Raw genomic sequence first — 14,963 nt, forward strand, 5'->3', positions numbered from 1 at the left:
AATGAAACACACTTGTATGATATACACTCCTGAAAATAAACCCAGAACATTTTAATGTGTTATGTGAGCGAAAACACACATGTATTTTATTACATACTTAAATCATTCTTGTATTTTGCAAATATTTAATATATGTACCATAAAATTTGTTTCAATCAGTTACAATGTCAAAAGGGTCAGAATTATAATGGAATGTGGTGAGGAGGACTTGTAAATGGATTTAATAAATAGGCACATTTAGAGCAAATATATTAAGCTTTTTTGTTACTCTGGAGTAGACTAGAATTTTCTTCATCTCTACCCCCTCCGATAGCGTTACAGACCAAATCGAGAATGGGCCTCCACCAAACTGTGCCTCCAACCTAGTCAGTCCCGCGCCGATCTCCTCCAGGTGCTCACTGTCACTTCATCCTCCCAACTTTTCCGAGGCCTTCCTTTTGCTTTGTACACAAATAAGCTTTGTTTTCCTTTACTATTCTCCTTTCAATTTCATTTCTGGTTCTTCTGTTCTATCCGTGTTTAATGCAACTGACCATCTCTACTCTCACTCAGGAATAAAGTAGAATCTGCTTTATCGTCTTACTCTTGTAATAGCTCTTCCATTCTGCTGTTCTCTTATTATTTGCAATGTACATTTACAGGGTGTCCAGAAACTCTACCTACAAACGAAGACAGGAGATTTCTTAGTTTAGATAATTTTAAGACAATTTAACCCAAGTCATCTAGTCCGAAAATGCTTCCTAAAGGAGCTAGAGCTATTTGAAGATGGCGTCTGGTAATTAGTTTTTCTTAAATATCTCCAGAACGCTTCTATTTAGAAAAACGAAAATTGGTAAACATATTTATCTTCCAGAGATAAATCGACTCAATCCATCGCAAATTTCTAGTACCGGTCATAGGCGTCCGTTTTGGGTAGGGCAACAGTTATATTATCGCATACCTTTTTTGTTTTTAATTTTTAAGCATTTTTGAGTCTGGATTATTAAAATGTAAGGTATTATAGTACTAAATGGTACTCTTGCTTTAAGCCGATAGGATACACTGTTTTCTAGAAAAATCGATTTGAAAATTTTTCGTTTTTTGAATATCAAAAAAAAAATAAAAAAAAACTATTTAAAAAAACGAAAACTGGTACGTTTATTTATACTCCAGGGATGAATCGATTTCATTAATTGCGAATTTCTAGTACCGGTCATATGTGTCCGTTTTGGGTAGGTCAACGGTTATTTTATCGCATAACTTTTTGGTCTTTAAATTTTAAGAATTTTTGACACTAGATTATTAATTTTTATAAATTGTTTTTCAAATTCAGGAAACGAAAAATGTTCAAATCGATTTTTCTAGAAAACGGTGTGTCCTACCGACTTAAAGCAAGAGCATCTTTTAGTACTAGAATACCTCATAATTTAATAATCCAGTATCAAAAATACTTAAAAGTTAAAGACAAAAAAGTTATGCGATAAAATAACCGTTACCCCACCCAAAACGGACGCCTATGACTGGTACTAGAAATTCCCAATGGATGGAATCCATTTATCTCTGCAAGATAAATATGTGTACCAATTTTCGTTTTTCTAACTAGAAGCGTTCTGGAGGAATTTAAGAAAAACTAATTAAAAGACGCCATCTTCAAAGAGCTCTAGCTCCCTTCGGAAGCATTTTCGGACTAAGTGAATTTGGTTAAATTCTCTTAAAATTATCTGAGGAATTTCCTGTCTTCGTTTGTCGGACAAATATCCGACAAACCGTGTTTGTCGGATACAGGGAGTTTCTGGACACCCTGTATATCTTTCATATTTTATCATCCTATAGCTCTAGAGCCCAATTCAAACCCTAGCCATCCTCAGCGAAGTTCTCCATTGTTTACAATCTGTAGCCATTCTTCTCCATGATCGACTACCAATGAGATTTCTTGCCTCCTCATCCACATTATTCTCCCATCACTTTCTTGGTCTACCAATGGCTCTCTTCCCCTGCATACTTGCATTCAACAGTTTTTTGGAAACCTGTTCCCTTCCATCCTAAATACATGTCCTGTCAATTGAAGACGATGTAGGCAAACTTGAAGATAAAGGTGGTTCTTTCTCTCATAATTGTATCTGATTCGAAACCTATTAGATACAACTCTGAATAGGATGTCACCAATATAACAACAGCATTAATTCATTTATTTCTTCTACATGTTCATTTAGCGTTCCGTAGCCTTGTAAATTGTAGAAGGATTGACCAGCGTTAGAAATTTTTAGTTCTCCTGTTCTTTAGATTTGTAGTTGTTTTAATAGATGTCGCTATAAGTCCTTTGACAAGTTATTTCGTATTAATTTGCTTACATGACACTTAGATTTGATTTTGATTCAGAGTAGAAGTAATGGATTTTGTTAAGAGTTATGTATGACAAGGTTCATGACGTAACACTACACATGACCGGGTTATTTACAAGGTCTCTTGTGAAAATCCATGAGGTCTAAACAGATGGTGGTAATCTCTGAAATAATATTAAATGTTAAACTATCTTTAGGATATACTAATATTATATTATATTAGTAATATAACTGTTTATATATGAAAACAAATTGTTGTTTTTACTATTATCCTTAATCATATTTTCTCACCTTTTAAGCCTTCCACAAATATTTCAAAATCAAAATTAGCCAAATTATTAAAAAGTAAAACGATGTTTTTGTAAACGTCATTTTATTTTTGTAATAAGTGTATACATATGTATATGATTGCAAGGTTACTGCACGCGTCTCAATATTTCGCGTCACGCTGAATAGTATTTCAGGTCCGTGCAAAAACATACCGTGCATTAAGAAGTTGGTAGATACTCACTGCAAAAGACAGTGTTGTGTTCAGGGGCGTCATTTGATAGGATCAGGGGGGGGGGCATTTGACCTCCTCCTGACCCTGAAAATTACTGAAATTTACAAAAAATAGATCAGTTTTGTATTATGTTTGCATTAAGGTATTGTATAAATAATGCTTGCTCCCCCCCCTATCAAAATTTCAAATGACGCTCCTGATTGTGTTTATATTTTTCATGTTATTATTTATTTTGAATTTCCATTAAATAACCATTAATTCCATAAATATAAAAACTTCCCATGAACAGGGTTATTTAATGTAGTTTCCGTAAATCTATAACCTAAGCATAAGTTTATTCAAAACGATATTAATCATTTTGCTTGCAATACAAGGAAACAATGCAAAGAAACTTTTAATTGTGTTCTTAAAAAAAGTATAAAAGTCATCATCTCCCAACTATTTCAGGACGAGTTGGAACGTACAGAAAATCTGCCAAAACCGATGTTACCGATCGAGATGATCAACAAATCATTACTAAAGATGGCTACACAACAGGAGGACCTGGAGTTACTCACCAGCAAGCTACACTCGGCTCAAAAGGTGGTCCTCAACAACCACTGGACGCAAACGAGCTCCCTGTAGGTGATGAATCATTACCTTGGAGGCAAAAAGGAATTCGTAAAACATACCGAAAAGACTCAACAAGTTTACAGAAAATATTGGTGGAACAAAAAACGCAGGCTCAACCTTGGACTGAGGAACAGATAGTTTTGAAGAAAACCAAAATAGAAAGAAAAGAGATACAAAGAGAAAAATTAGAAGATGTAACATTAAAACCTTTATTGCAGCCATTTACCGAAACTGACGATACATCTCTATTATCCCTATCAGAAATTGAAAGGGAAAAAATTAGTCAACAGGAAGCATTAGTTAAGAAAGACTGGCGTAAAGAACGTAGACCTGAACAACATTTGCAACAACACCTGGAAACTGAAGATAGTACTACGCTGTCCTTAAGCGAACATGAAAAAGTACAAGCCGATCAAACGCTCACGCAACGAGACTGGAGACGTCAGAAACAAACTCTTGAAAGGAAAGTACACGAAGAAGACTCAACACTATTAAAATTAGACGAACGAACAACGGAAACGAGTCAACAAGATACAGCAATCAAAGATTGGCGTAAACGCAGAGATAGAGGAGACGAAAAAATTAAAGAAGATTTAAAAGAGGAAACTCAAACTCTGGAAACTGAAGAGAAAGTTCCACAGGAACCAGTTCCTTGGAATCAGCAAGAAATTACATTAAAGAAAACACCTCGACAACGTAAGGAAGTTCAAAAAGAGACTTTGGAAGAAGTAACCCTTAAACCATTCAGAAAATCATCTGCAACTAGTCAGACGGTTGAAGAAACAACTACTGTTACTACACAAATAAAACCTGATAAAGTACACACTGAAGAATCAAGTCTGTTAAAGTTAACTGCAGCTGAAAGCATTGAAGAAACTAAAAAACAAGAAACGAAGGGTTGGCGTAAACCTAGAGAAGAAATTAAACCAGTGGAGAAACAGCTGGTTACTGAAGATGCAACTATCTTAAGAATAGATGAAAACCAGAACGTAGTAGAGGTGCAACAGGCTGAATCTCGTGGTTGGAGGAAACCTAAGGAAGCAAAACCAAGCGAACAATCAGAAGAAGAAAAGCCCAAAGTAGATGAGCAAAAGCCTGAACCAGTGCCATGGAATAAAGAGCAAATCACTCTTAAGAAAACTCAGATTGCTAGAAAAGAACAAACCAAGGAAACCTTAGAACAAGTAGGCTTAAAACCAACGAGGAAAACAGTGCCAGAAGAGCACGTAGAAGACAAACAAATTTTGACTCTTAAAGACAACGTAGAGGAGAAACAAGTTAAACAACCTGAAACACAACAATGGAGAAAACCAAAACAACTTGAAGAAAAGCCTATAATAGAAGATAAAGATGTACTGACCGCCAAGGAAGAAACTATGCCAGAACAACAAGTTCCAGGAGAGGAGCTTATCCCCTGGAATAAGCAAAAAATTGAATTAAAGAAAACTCGAAGGGAAGTAAAACATATACAGGAAGATAAAATTGAAGAAGTGCAACTGAAACCAACTCGAAAGATTCATACGGAAGAAGAAGAAATTATTACTGAAGAAATCCAAGATCAAGACGGTAAGCAGAAAATCATTAAAAAGAGTGTAATTAAGGATCAAAAACATATAGAAAAAGATGAAACAAAAACAATAGAAAGTTTAAAACCAGATGAAGAAGTAACAGAATCTTCAGAAGTAACTCAAGTAATATCTGAAACTAAATCCTGGCGACAACCAAGAAAACAAAAACCCGAAGAAACAGAAGATCAACCAGAAAAACCCATTTATAAAGTTAGAGAAGAAGAGATTATACTGCAGGAAGCGGAAGAGGAGATAGTACCATGGAAAAATCGAGCTATTGTTCTTAAGAAGACCAAAATCGAGAGGAAAGAACAGAAAAAAGATGAAGTGGAAAAAGTAGAACTTAAACCGTTTAAGAAACAACATATCGAAGATGAAGAATTCATTAGTGTCGATCAAGAGAAAGAACAAACAAGACCAGTAGAGGAACAGAAAGAGGAAATTGTAGAAACACAAGTAGTTGAAACTAAAGGTTGGCGTAGACAAAGACAACCTCTTAAACCAGAAATTAAGGACGAAAAGCCAGAAGCAGAGGGTGTAGAAGATAAGCCCAGCCAAGTATATCAAGCAACAGAGGAAGACGTAATTCCACAAAAGCCTAAAGAAGAGATGATTCCATGGAACAAACAGGAGATTGTATTAAAAAGAACTAAGGTTGAAAGAAAGGAACAAGTGAAGGAAGATATAGAAAAGGTTGAATTAAAGCCATTTAAAAAGCAGCATACTGAAGAAGAAACTCTAATAGAGGATATCACAGACAAAGATCAAGAAGAGACTGAAACAATTAAACAAAAAGAAGCTATTAGAAAAGTAAGAAAGGAGAGGAAACATAAAGAAGAACACATAGAAAAAGAAGAACAGGAAAAGCCTGAACAAATCGCTAAAGAAGAAACCATAAAAACTGACACTGCGAAAATAGAAGAAGTACCTGAAACAAAATCATGGCGTAAACCAAAGCCACTAAAACCAGAAACTACAGAAGAAAAACCTGAAACTAGCCCACAAGAAATTTATGAGGCCAAAGAAGAGGAAACAGTTATTCAAAAACCAAAAGAAGAAATTATTCCATGGAATAAACAAGAAATTACTTTAAAACGAACTAAGGTATCTAAGAAAGAGCAAGTTAAGGAAGAAATAGAACAAGTAGAATTAAAACCACATAAGAAACATGTAGAAGAAGAATCAATTGTAAAAGATACTCCGGAAAAAGCAGAAGAAAATATAGAAATAATTACACAAAAACAAGTAATTAAAAAGGTTAAAAAGGACAAGAAGGTTGAAGAGAGAGATGTAAAAATAGAAGAAGAAGAAAAACCGCAATATGTGGCGAAAGAAATAGATGTTAAACCTGAAGACTCAACAATCGAAAAAGTTGAAGAAGTGAAACAAACTGATACTAGATCTTGGCGAAAACCAAAGAAACCAATTCAACCAGAAGTTGAAGAACAAAAACCTGAAAGTGGCACTACCGAACAACCAAAGGAAGTTTATGAGGTAACGGAAGAAGATACCGTCTTCGAAAAGTCCAAAGAAGAAGTCATTCCTTGGAATAAGCAACAGATTACACTAAAAAGAACAAAAAAAGAAAAGAAAGAACAAGTTAAGGATGAGATAGAAACTGTTGAATTAAAACCGCATAAAAAACAACACGTAGAAGAAGAAACTATTATAAAGGATATTATTGAAGACAAAGAAGAAGACGTAAAAGTCATTACAGACAAGAAGGTGATTAAAAAGGTTAAGAAAGACAAAAAGTTCGAAGAGAAAGATGTAAAAATAGAAGAAGAAAAACCGCAATATGTAGCGAAAGAAGTAGATGTTAAACCTGAAGATTCAACAACCGAAACAGTGGAGGAAGTCAAGCAAACCGATACTAGATCTTGGCGAAAACCAAAGAAATTAATTCAACCAGAAGTTGAAGAACAAAAACCTGAAAGTGGCACTACCGAACAGCCAAAGGAAGTTTATGAGGTAACGGAAGAAGAGACCGTCTTCGAAAAGTCCAAAGAAGAAGTTATTCCTTGGAATAAGCAACAGATTACACTAAAAAGGACAAAGAAAGAAAAGAAAGAACAAGTTAAGGATGAGATAGAAACTGTTGAATTAAAACCGCATAAGAAACAACACGTAGAAGAAGAAACTATTATAAAGGATGTTACTGAAGACAAAGAAGAGGTTGTGGATGTCACTACAGGCAAGAAAGTGATTAAAAAGGTTAAGAAAGACAAAAAGTTCGAAGAGAAAGATATAAAAATAGAAGAAGAAGAAAAACCGCAATATCTAGCGAAAGAAGTAGATGTTAAACCTGAAGATTCAACAACCGAAACAGTTGAGGAAGTCAAGCAAACTGATACTAGATCTTGGCGAAAACCAAAGAAACCAATTCAACCAGAAGTTGAAGAACAAAAACCTGAAAGTGGCACTACCGAACAACCAAAGGAAGTTTATGAGGTAACGGAAGAAGAGACCGTCTTCGAAAAGTCCAAAGAAGAAGTCATTCCTTGGAATAAGCAACAGATTACACTAAAAAGGACAAAGAAAGAAAAGAAAGAACAAGTTAAGGATGAGATAGAAACTGTTGAATTAAAACCGCATAAGAAACAACACGTAGAAGAAGAAACTATTATAAAAGATATTATTGAAGACAAAGACGAGGATGTAAAAGTCACTACAGACAAGAAAGTGATTAAAAAGGTTAAGAAAGACAAAACGTTCGAAGAGAAAGATGTAAAAATAGAAGAAGAAGAAAAACCGCAATATGTAGCGAAAGAAGTAGATGTTAAACCTGAAGATTCAACAACCGAAACAGTTGAGGAAGTCAAGCAAACTGATACTAGATCTTGGCGAAAACCAAAGAAACCAATTCAACCAGAAGTTGAAGAACAAAAACCTGAAAGTGGCACTACCGAACAGCCAAAGGAAGTTTATGAGGTAACGGAAGAAGAGACCGTCTTCGAAAAGTCCAAAGAAGAAGTCATTCCTTGGAATAAGCAACAGATTACACTAAAAAGAACAAAGAAAGAAAAGAAAGAACAAGTTAAGGATGAGATAGAAACTGTTGAATTAAAACCGCATAAGAAACAACACGTAGAAGAAGAAACTATTATAAAAGATATTATTGAAGACAAAGACGAGGATGTAAAAGTCACTACAGACAAGAAGGTGATTAAAAAGGTTAAGAAAGACAAAAAATTCGAAGAGAAAGACATAAAAATAGAAGAAGAAGAAAAAACCCAATATGTAGCGAAAGAACTAGATGTTAAACCTGAAGATTCAACATTCGAAAAAGTTGAAGAAGTCAAACAACCGGATACTAAATCTTGGCGAAAACCAAAGAAACCAGTTCAACCAGAAATTGAAGAACAAAAACCTGAAAGTGGCACTACCGAACAACCAAAGGAAGTTTATGAGGTAACGGAAGAAGAGACCGTCTTCGAAAAGCCCAAAGAAGAAGTAATTCCTTGGAATAAGCAACAGATTACACTAAAGAGAACAAAGAAAGAAAAGAAAGAACAAGTTAAGGATGAGTTAGAAACTGTTGAATTAAAAGCTATCAAAAAACCTGAAGAAGAGGAAGTTGTCAAAGAAGAAGCAGTGATATTAGAAACACCCGAACAAGAAATTGAATCAGAAAAGGAAAAGGGCGTTAAAAAGGTTAAGAAAGAAAAGAAAGCTAAAGATAAACGTGATGAAACTAAGGAGATCGAGAAACCAACAGAAATAGCCGAAGAAGTTACACATAAACCCGAGGAAGCAACAGTTGTGGAAATACCAGAATCAAAAGAAACTGAAACAAAACCTTGGCGCAAATCTAAAAAGACAGAAACACACGAAGAAGTTGCTCCAGTAAAGCCAGAAATATCAGAAACCAAACCATCAGAAATTTATCAAGTAAAAGAAGAAGAATCTCTTTTGAAAGAGACACAAGAAGAAATTATTCCATGGAATAAAGAAGCGATTAAACTAAAACGTACAAAAGTAGATAGAAAAGAAGCTGTTAAAGATGAATTGGAAAAAGTTGAGCTTAAACCACTTAAGAAAAAACCTGTCGAAGAAATTATTAAGTCATCTTCATCAGAAGAAGAAAAGGAAGAGGAATTAGAGCAACAAGTTGATCAAAAGATACGTAAAACCAAAGAGAAAAGAAGGAGAAAACCCAAGGCAGAAAAACCTAAGGCGGAAACAGTTGAGGTTCCCGAGAAAGAGGAAACGCAACCTGAGGAGATAAAACCAGAAGAAATTAAATCTCCAGAATCAATCATTATCGAAACCGTTACTGAAGTTGAAGATACCGTAGTCTTAAAAGTAGATGACAAGGAAAAACCCAAACCAAAGACTCCTAAGAAATTCCAAAAAGAAGAAATTACACCTGAGGAAGTTAAACTGAAACCTGTTCAAAGGCGAGAAATTCCAGAACAAAAGGAAGTAAGTGAAATGGATCAAATTAGCCTGAAACCAATACCTCACCAAGAGATACACGTTGAAGAAAAACGTGAAAAGAAGGTAAAACCTAAGAAGCCAGTAAAATATGAGGATATGCCAGAAATTGAAGAAGGAGAAAAATATGTTCCTGAAGTTGCTGAAAAAATTGAGTTTGAAGAAAAACCAAAAGAGGTTACTGAAACACAACCTACACCTTGGCGTCGTCAAGAAAAACCAAAGAAAGAAGAGATAGAAGAAGAAAAGATTACATTGAAGATTGGAAAGGGTAAAATACCAAAAGAAGAGGAAATCAAAGAGGAAGTTACACTTAAACCTATTAAAAAGACTCCAAAAGAAACTGAAGATATTTCTGAAGTATCTCAACCAAAACAAATACCAAAATCTGACATTCAGCCTAAAGAATACGAGAAGATAGATTTTGATGTTACTCCTAAAGTAACTGAGGAAAAACCACAAATTGTAGATATGACACCAGTCACTATATCAGAAGAAATTCGCGAAGCAGAACCTGTGCCAGAAGAGCCTAAAGCTCCTTGGAGGAGAACTCCAAAAGAAAAACCGGTAGAAACTGTAGAAACAAAAGAAATGCCAAAGGGTAAAAGGAAGCCTCTTCCTGAAGAAGAAAAGGAAGAAATCAAACTTAAGCCAATCTCTAAAGAAAAACCAGAAGTTCCAGAGTATAAAACAGAGGTAGAAGAAGTAAAGCGAGAATCAGCAGAGGTTATAGAAATAAAGGAATATGATGATCAAATTAAAATACAACCAATTGACAAGAAAACAAAGAAAGATAAGAAAACACGGCCTAAACCAAAGGAAGAAGATAAACCAGAATTTACAGCCGATGAAGAAACTAAGGATTTCCAAACAACTACAGTCGAGGAAATCTTAGAAGAAAAAATACAGGAGTTGGTTCCTGAAAAGGCTAAGGAAGAAGTAATTGAAGTTCCAGAAGAAACAAAAGTAGTTTCTGAAACTGAGATTACACTAGTGGAAAAGAAAGCTCCTGTTAAACCAAAGGAAGTTGAAGAGAAGCAGCCAACAGAAGAGGCTGAACAGGTCACATACCAAAAAGATATGACTGTTCAAATTACGTCAAAGAAAGTCAAGAAGGATAAACAGAAAACAGTTTCATTTGACGACAGTCAACCAATTCCAGAACTAGAAATTATATCTCAAAAACGTATCACCGAGATAATAGACAAAGTACCCGAAGAAACTGTGCGAGATGATGTAGAAGTGCAAGAAAAGACTGTTCAAAAGACTGTTACACAAAAAACAATCGAAAAACGGGTCAAAAAGAAAACTATCGCTCCTAGATTTATTCAAAGAGTTGAGCCTGTGGTTGCCGAAGAAGGCAAGCCAGCTACCATAATCTGTAAAGTGGATGGAAGTCCATTCCCTGATATTACATGGTACAAAAACGAAAAAGTGTTCCAAGCCACCGAAAGAGCATACGTTAATATTGTGGAAAATACCGTCACCTTGGAATTTGCTAAAGTTGAGCCTCAAGATGTAGCCATTTATTCTTGCAAAGCAACGAATTCAGCTGGTGCAGCCACATCTACTGCCAATCTTGTTATCTTAGGTATAAAAATGTGTGGCTCAATGTGTGTTGCATATAACAGTTTACATTTTGCTAGCAATTATTTTTAATAAATAAAAAATTTATAATTATGACAAAAATATGCAACTAAAGGCTCTAATTTTTACCAAGCTTTGCTAGTGATTTTGTGGCAGCTAATTCTATACTTTAAAATAAATGTTCAAGCTGCTAATGCTTTTACAATTTGTGTGTGTTAATATTGATATCAGTCGAAATCAAATAATTTATTTTATGTTCATTTTACAGAAAAAGAAGAAACTGGGGAAGCTCCACACTTCGTCAAACCCTTACAACCTCAAATAATTGAAGAAACTGAGGTGGCCAAGCTGGAATGTGTCGTTACAGGTCAACCAACGCCTAAAGTGTCTTGGTTCAAAGAAGGAAAACCTGTCAAACCAAGCCCAGAACAAAAAATATCCTTCAACCCTGAGACTGGTGTATCTACATTAGAAATCCTGAAACCAACACCACTGGACGAGAAAGTTTACAGTGTAAAAGCTGAAAACAAATTCGGTAAAGCAGAATGTAGAGCTAATTTGGTAATATCTAAATCAGTAGTGGTTTCCCAACCAGTCGTGATGTATGCTCCAAAAATAACAAAACCAGTGCAAGCAGTTTTAGCTAAACCAGATGAAGAAATTGTTCTAGAAGCAAGCTTCGAAGGAACACCAACACCTGAAATTACTTGGTTAAGAAACGGCACTGAGATTAAACCTACTAAAGACTATATTATAGAAACAAAGGAAAATACAACGAAATTAACAATAAAGAAGAATTTGAATAAGAAACAAAAAGGAGGAAAGTATGAAGTGCGAGCTAAGAATCCAAGAGGTGAAGCTAGATCCTCTGGATCAGTACAAGTGGTTGAGCAGCCTTACGACGCACAACCACCCAGGTTTGTTGAACTTATTAAACCACAAAAAGCCACTTTAGGAGATATAATAATATTAGAAGCTACAGTCGAAGCTATTCCAGAAGCAACATTCCAGTGGTTCCACGAGACCTTACCTCTAGAAACCTTAGAAACCAGTCGTATCGTTACTAAAGGTAATAAATCAGTTTTATTAATATCACAAGTGACTCCAGAACTTGCCGGATCAATCACTTGTAGAGCTGAGAACGTAGCAGGCTCAGTGACATGTACTGCGTCGATAAGAATTATTGAAGAGACTGAATACGAAGAAACCAACGAATTGGAATATCCCAGATTCGTCAAACGACTATCTCCTGTAAGAGTTATGGATGGCGAAAAGGTCGAGTTTAGTTGTGTAGTCATCGGTAAGCCCGTTCCAAAGGTTGAATGGTTCCACAATAACATTCCAGTTAAGGAAGCCAAAGATGTTGTCATTTATCAAGACACCGAAGGTTTATGTACGTTGGCCATAACTGAAGTGTTCCCAGAAAATGCTGGAGAATACACTTGTGTTGCAGCTAATCGAATCGGTGAAGCTATTTGCAAATCCTCTTTGATTGTAGAAGCTTATGAGTATGTTCCTGATTCTGAATTGGGCCACATGACCGGTTCCGAAGAGGATCTTTTGGCAGATAAGGTACGTTGGTTTATAAATAAATTCGAAATATTTCTGTTCACCATTTACATCAGAAACGTGGCTTTATCTTCTATTATTATAAAATTGGCATTTATTATTGTTCTTAAGGCTGTTTCCTATGTTTACCTATGATGAATATTCCTTCTTTGTGTTTATAATCTTGCTTATAAAGACCATACGCTTTATCATGTCAGAAACATATAATTTTTTACTTCATTTAGAAATACTTTTTAATGGTATAATGATGTATCATTGAGGATATAGATTAGTATCCTCACTTAATCACCAACAACATGTGATTGCTACTTACTGTAGAACAAACACAAAAAATGTTAGCACCATCACCATATACTCTTTCTCATCTTAAGAACTCTAAACGTAATAGATAGAATCACAACAGTTAATATTATTATATCATCATCATAAACCAGTACGCATCCACTTCTGGACATAGGTTTCCCTCAGCTTTTTCCATGTATCTCTGCTTTGTGCGGCTTGCATCCAGTTAGCGATAGCATGCTTCGGATCGAACTATCTGGTTAATGGGCGTCCTCTGCTCCGTAGTGCTTCTTTTCGTGGCTTCCACTCGACAATACGTTTTGTCCATCGATCGTCTGACAATCTGGTGACGTGTCCTGCCCAATTCCACTCTAGGGACGCGATTTTTTTGACGTAATATTATTTCATACAAACGATCAAATATAATATGGCTACCAGGTAAGCTTCCTTCATTCCCGCATCCATCAATATGCATAGGAGATTTCAACAGTCATTACATTGCATGGGGCTATAACCAATATAACCTCTACAGCCAACAAATCATTGAGTGGGCGGAGGTTAAGCATCTTGACTTTTACACGATGCAAAACAGAAACCTACCTTTTTTCTGATAGATGTGATGTCAAAATGCTACAACACACATCTCACATTTATATTCACCAAAGATGACTGCCATAACCTTGCCACCAGAGAAGTTCTTGAAAATTACCCAAAAGCACAGCTTAGGCCAGAATCCGGCTCGAAGGACCAAATGGACAATTCGATGTAAATATCAGGATCGAATTGTTTTCTAATGAATAGTCTTTGTCCGATTCTTCTCGATCGACGATGGTAAATAAATGTTGGAAGTGTGGAGTAAACATATGGTTTTATTGACAGCTACTGAGTATTACACTAGATTGTTCAGGTAACTTTCTAAAATAGACTGCGACCCAAAATAGTCCCTTTGGCTAATTTATAATCTCGTCAAAATGTACAATTCATCAATAAGTTGCATGACAACAGCAACGAACTTTGAAATCTTTTGAAAGCTTACAACTACAGTTTATTGAGGAAACTATTGCAACATGTACTAGGAAGTACAATTGGAAATACCACGATTTGGCAATTTATTTAGGTTGCAAAATGTTCACTGGACTCTAATAATTAAAATATTACTCGATATATATTTCCCAAATGTTTCAATTATACACGGTGAAACTATAAAAGTTTAAGAAGTTAAGAATAATGTGAGATTACAAATTAAGGGATTAATTTGAGATTGAACAACAACTATGGGCATTACTATTCCCTAATATACTTCTTTCACTTCTTTCATTTATTCCCATTATAAGCTGAATTCCTCTGTCGATATGGAACTTACTTAAAGCAAACTCAGATAAGTATCACGTCCAATGAAGATGTCAGACATATTGAACCTATAGTAGAAAGTAGACAACTACAGACGAAAGATTTGCTAAACTTACAATCGGCTGTGCCAAAAACACATTCCACGCGACCTAACCAAATCCTTGATGCTGAACCGAAGAATGTAAAGACCTGTACGACCAATAAGAGCAAACCAGAGACCTAGACGTAGGTGAACAACTTCTAGAGTCTCTGAATTCTGCAAGAACCACCAGGTGGAGGAAAACTCTCGAAAATCTTAATATAGTAATCACATTGTCTGGAACCTACTTAGAAGACTGGAAATAGGCCTTAATATCTCGACAACTAACTGTTCATCACCAAGCCCAGAAGATATAGCGAAACGCATTGCCCTGCTCTCCAAAACGGGGGAAAACATTGATGTCTTTCTATACCCGCAGGAAAACAGTTGCTCACCGTTCTAGATTTCAACATTTCTTTTATTTTACCTCATTAAATGTTTGTGTTTGTTATGATAAATATTTTTCATTACAATCGAAATCAACATACTTACTTTCTTTTTTACTTGTAGACTATAAGTGAGACTGATTACTTCCCATCAGACAGTGACGTAGAATGTGCCCCCAAGATTATCAAGAAGTTGCCTCAGGTACTTACAGTGAAAGACGGAGAAGTTACCAAGTAAGTATGACGTATATCTAAAACAAAGAAAGCTTT

At 35.4% G+C, this 14,963-nt stretch overlaps 1 protein-coding gene and 1 long non-coding RNA gene across 51 annotated transcripts in view; one reads left to right on the forward strand and one right to left on the reverse strand.

The window, feature by feature from the left end:
- The window catches only part of LOC114337907 (titin), a 213,688-nt gene that overhangs the window by 109,893 nt on the left and 88,832 nt on the right, over positions 1 to 14,963 (forward strand). For all 50 annotated transcript variants that reach the window (XM_050662773.1, XM_050662771.1, XM_050662781.1 and 47 more), the window contains exons 16-18: positions 3,271 to 11,031; positions 11,296 to 12,599; positions 14,818 to 14,927. In XM_050662773.1, the coding sequence (XP_050518730.1) occupies positions 3,271 to 11,031; positions 11,296 to 12,599; positions 14,818 to 14,927 (9,175 nt within the window). The remainder of the gene's footprint in view (positions 1 to 3,270; positions 11,032 to 11,295; positions 12,600 to 14,817; positions 14,928 to 14,963) is intronic.
- Positions 1 to 14,963, reverse strand: part of LOC126892918 (uncharacterized) — a 77,040-nt gene that overhangs the window by 4,523 nt on the left and 57,554 nt on the right. The window contains exon 3 of the long non-coding RNA XR_007701043.1: positions 14,800 to 14,944. This is a non-coding gene — a long non-coding RNA (uncharacterized LOC126892918). The remainder of the gene's footprint in view (positions 1 to 14,799; positions 14,945 to 14,963) is intronic.

The sequence above is a fragment of the Diabrotica virgifera genome, chromosome 9 (genome assembly GCF_917563875.1).
Source record: "Diabrotica virgifera virgifera chromosome 9, PGI_DIABVI_V3a".
Taxonomy (NCBI): domain Eukaryota; kingdom Metazoa; phylum Arthropoda; class Insecta; order Coleoptera; family Chrysomelidae; genus Diabrotica; species Diabrotica virgifera.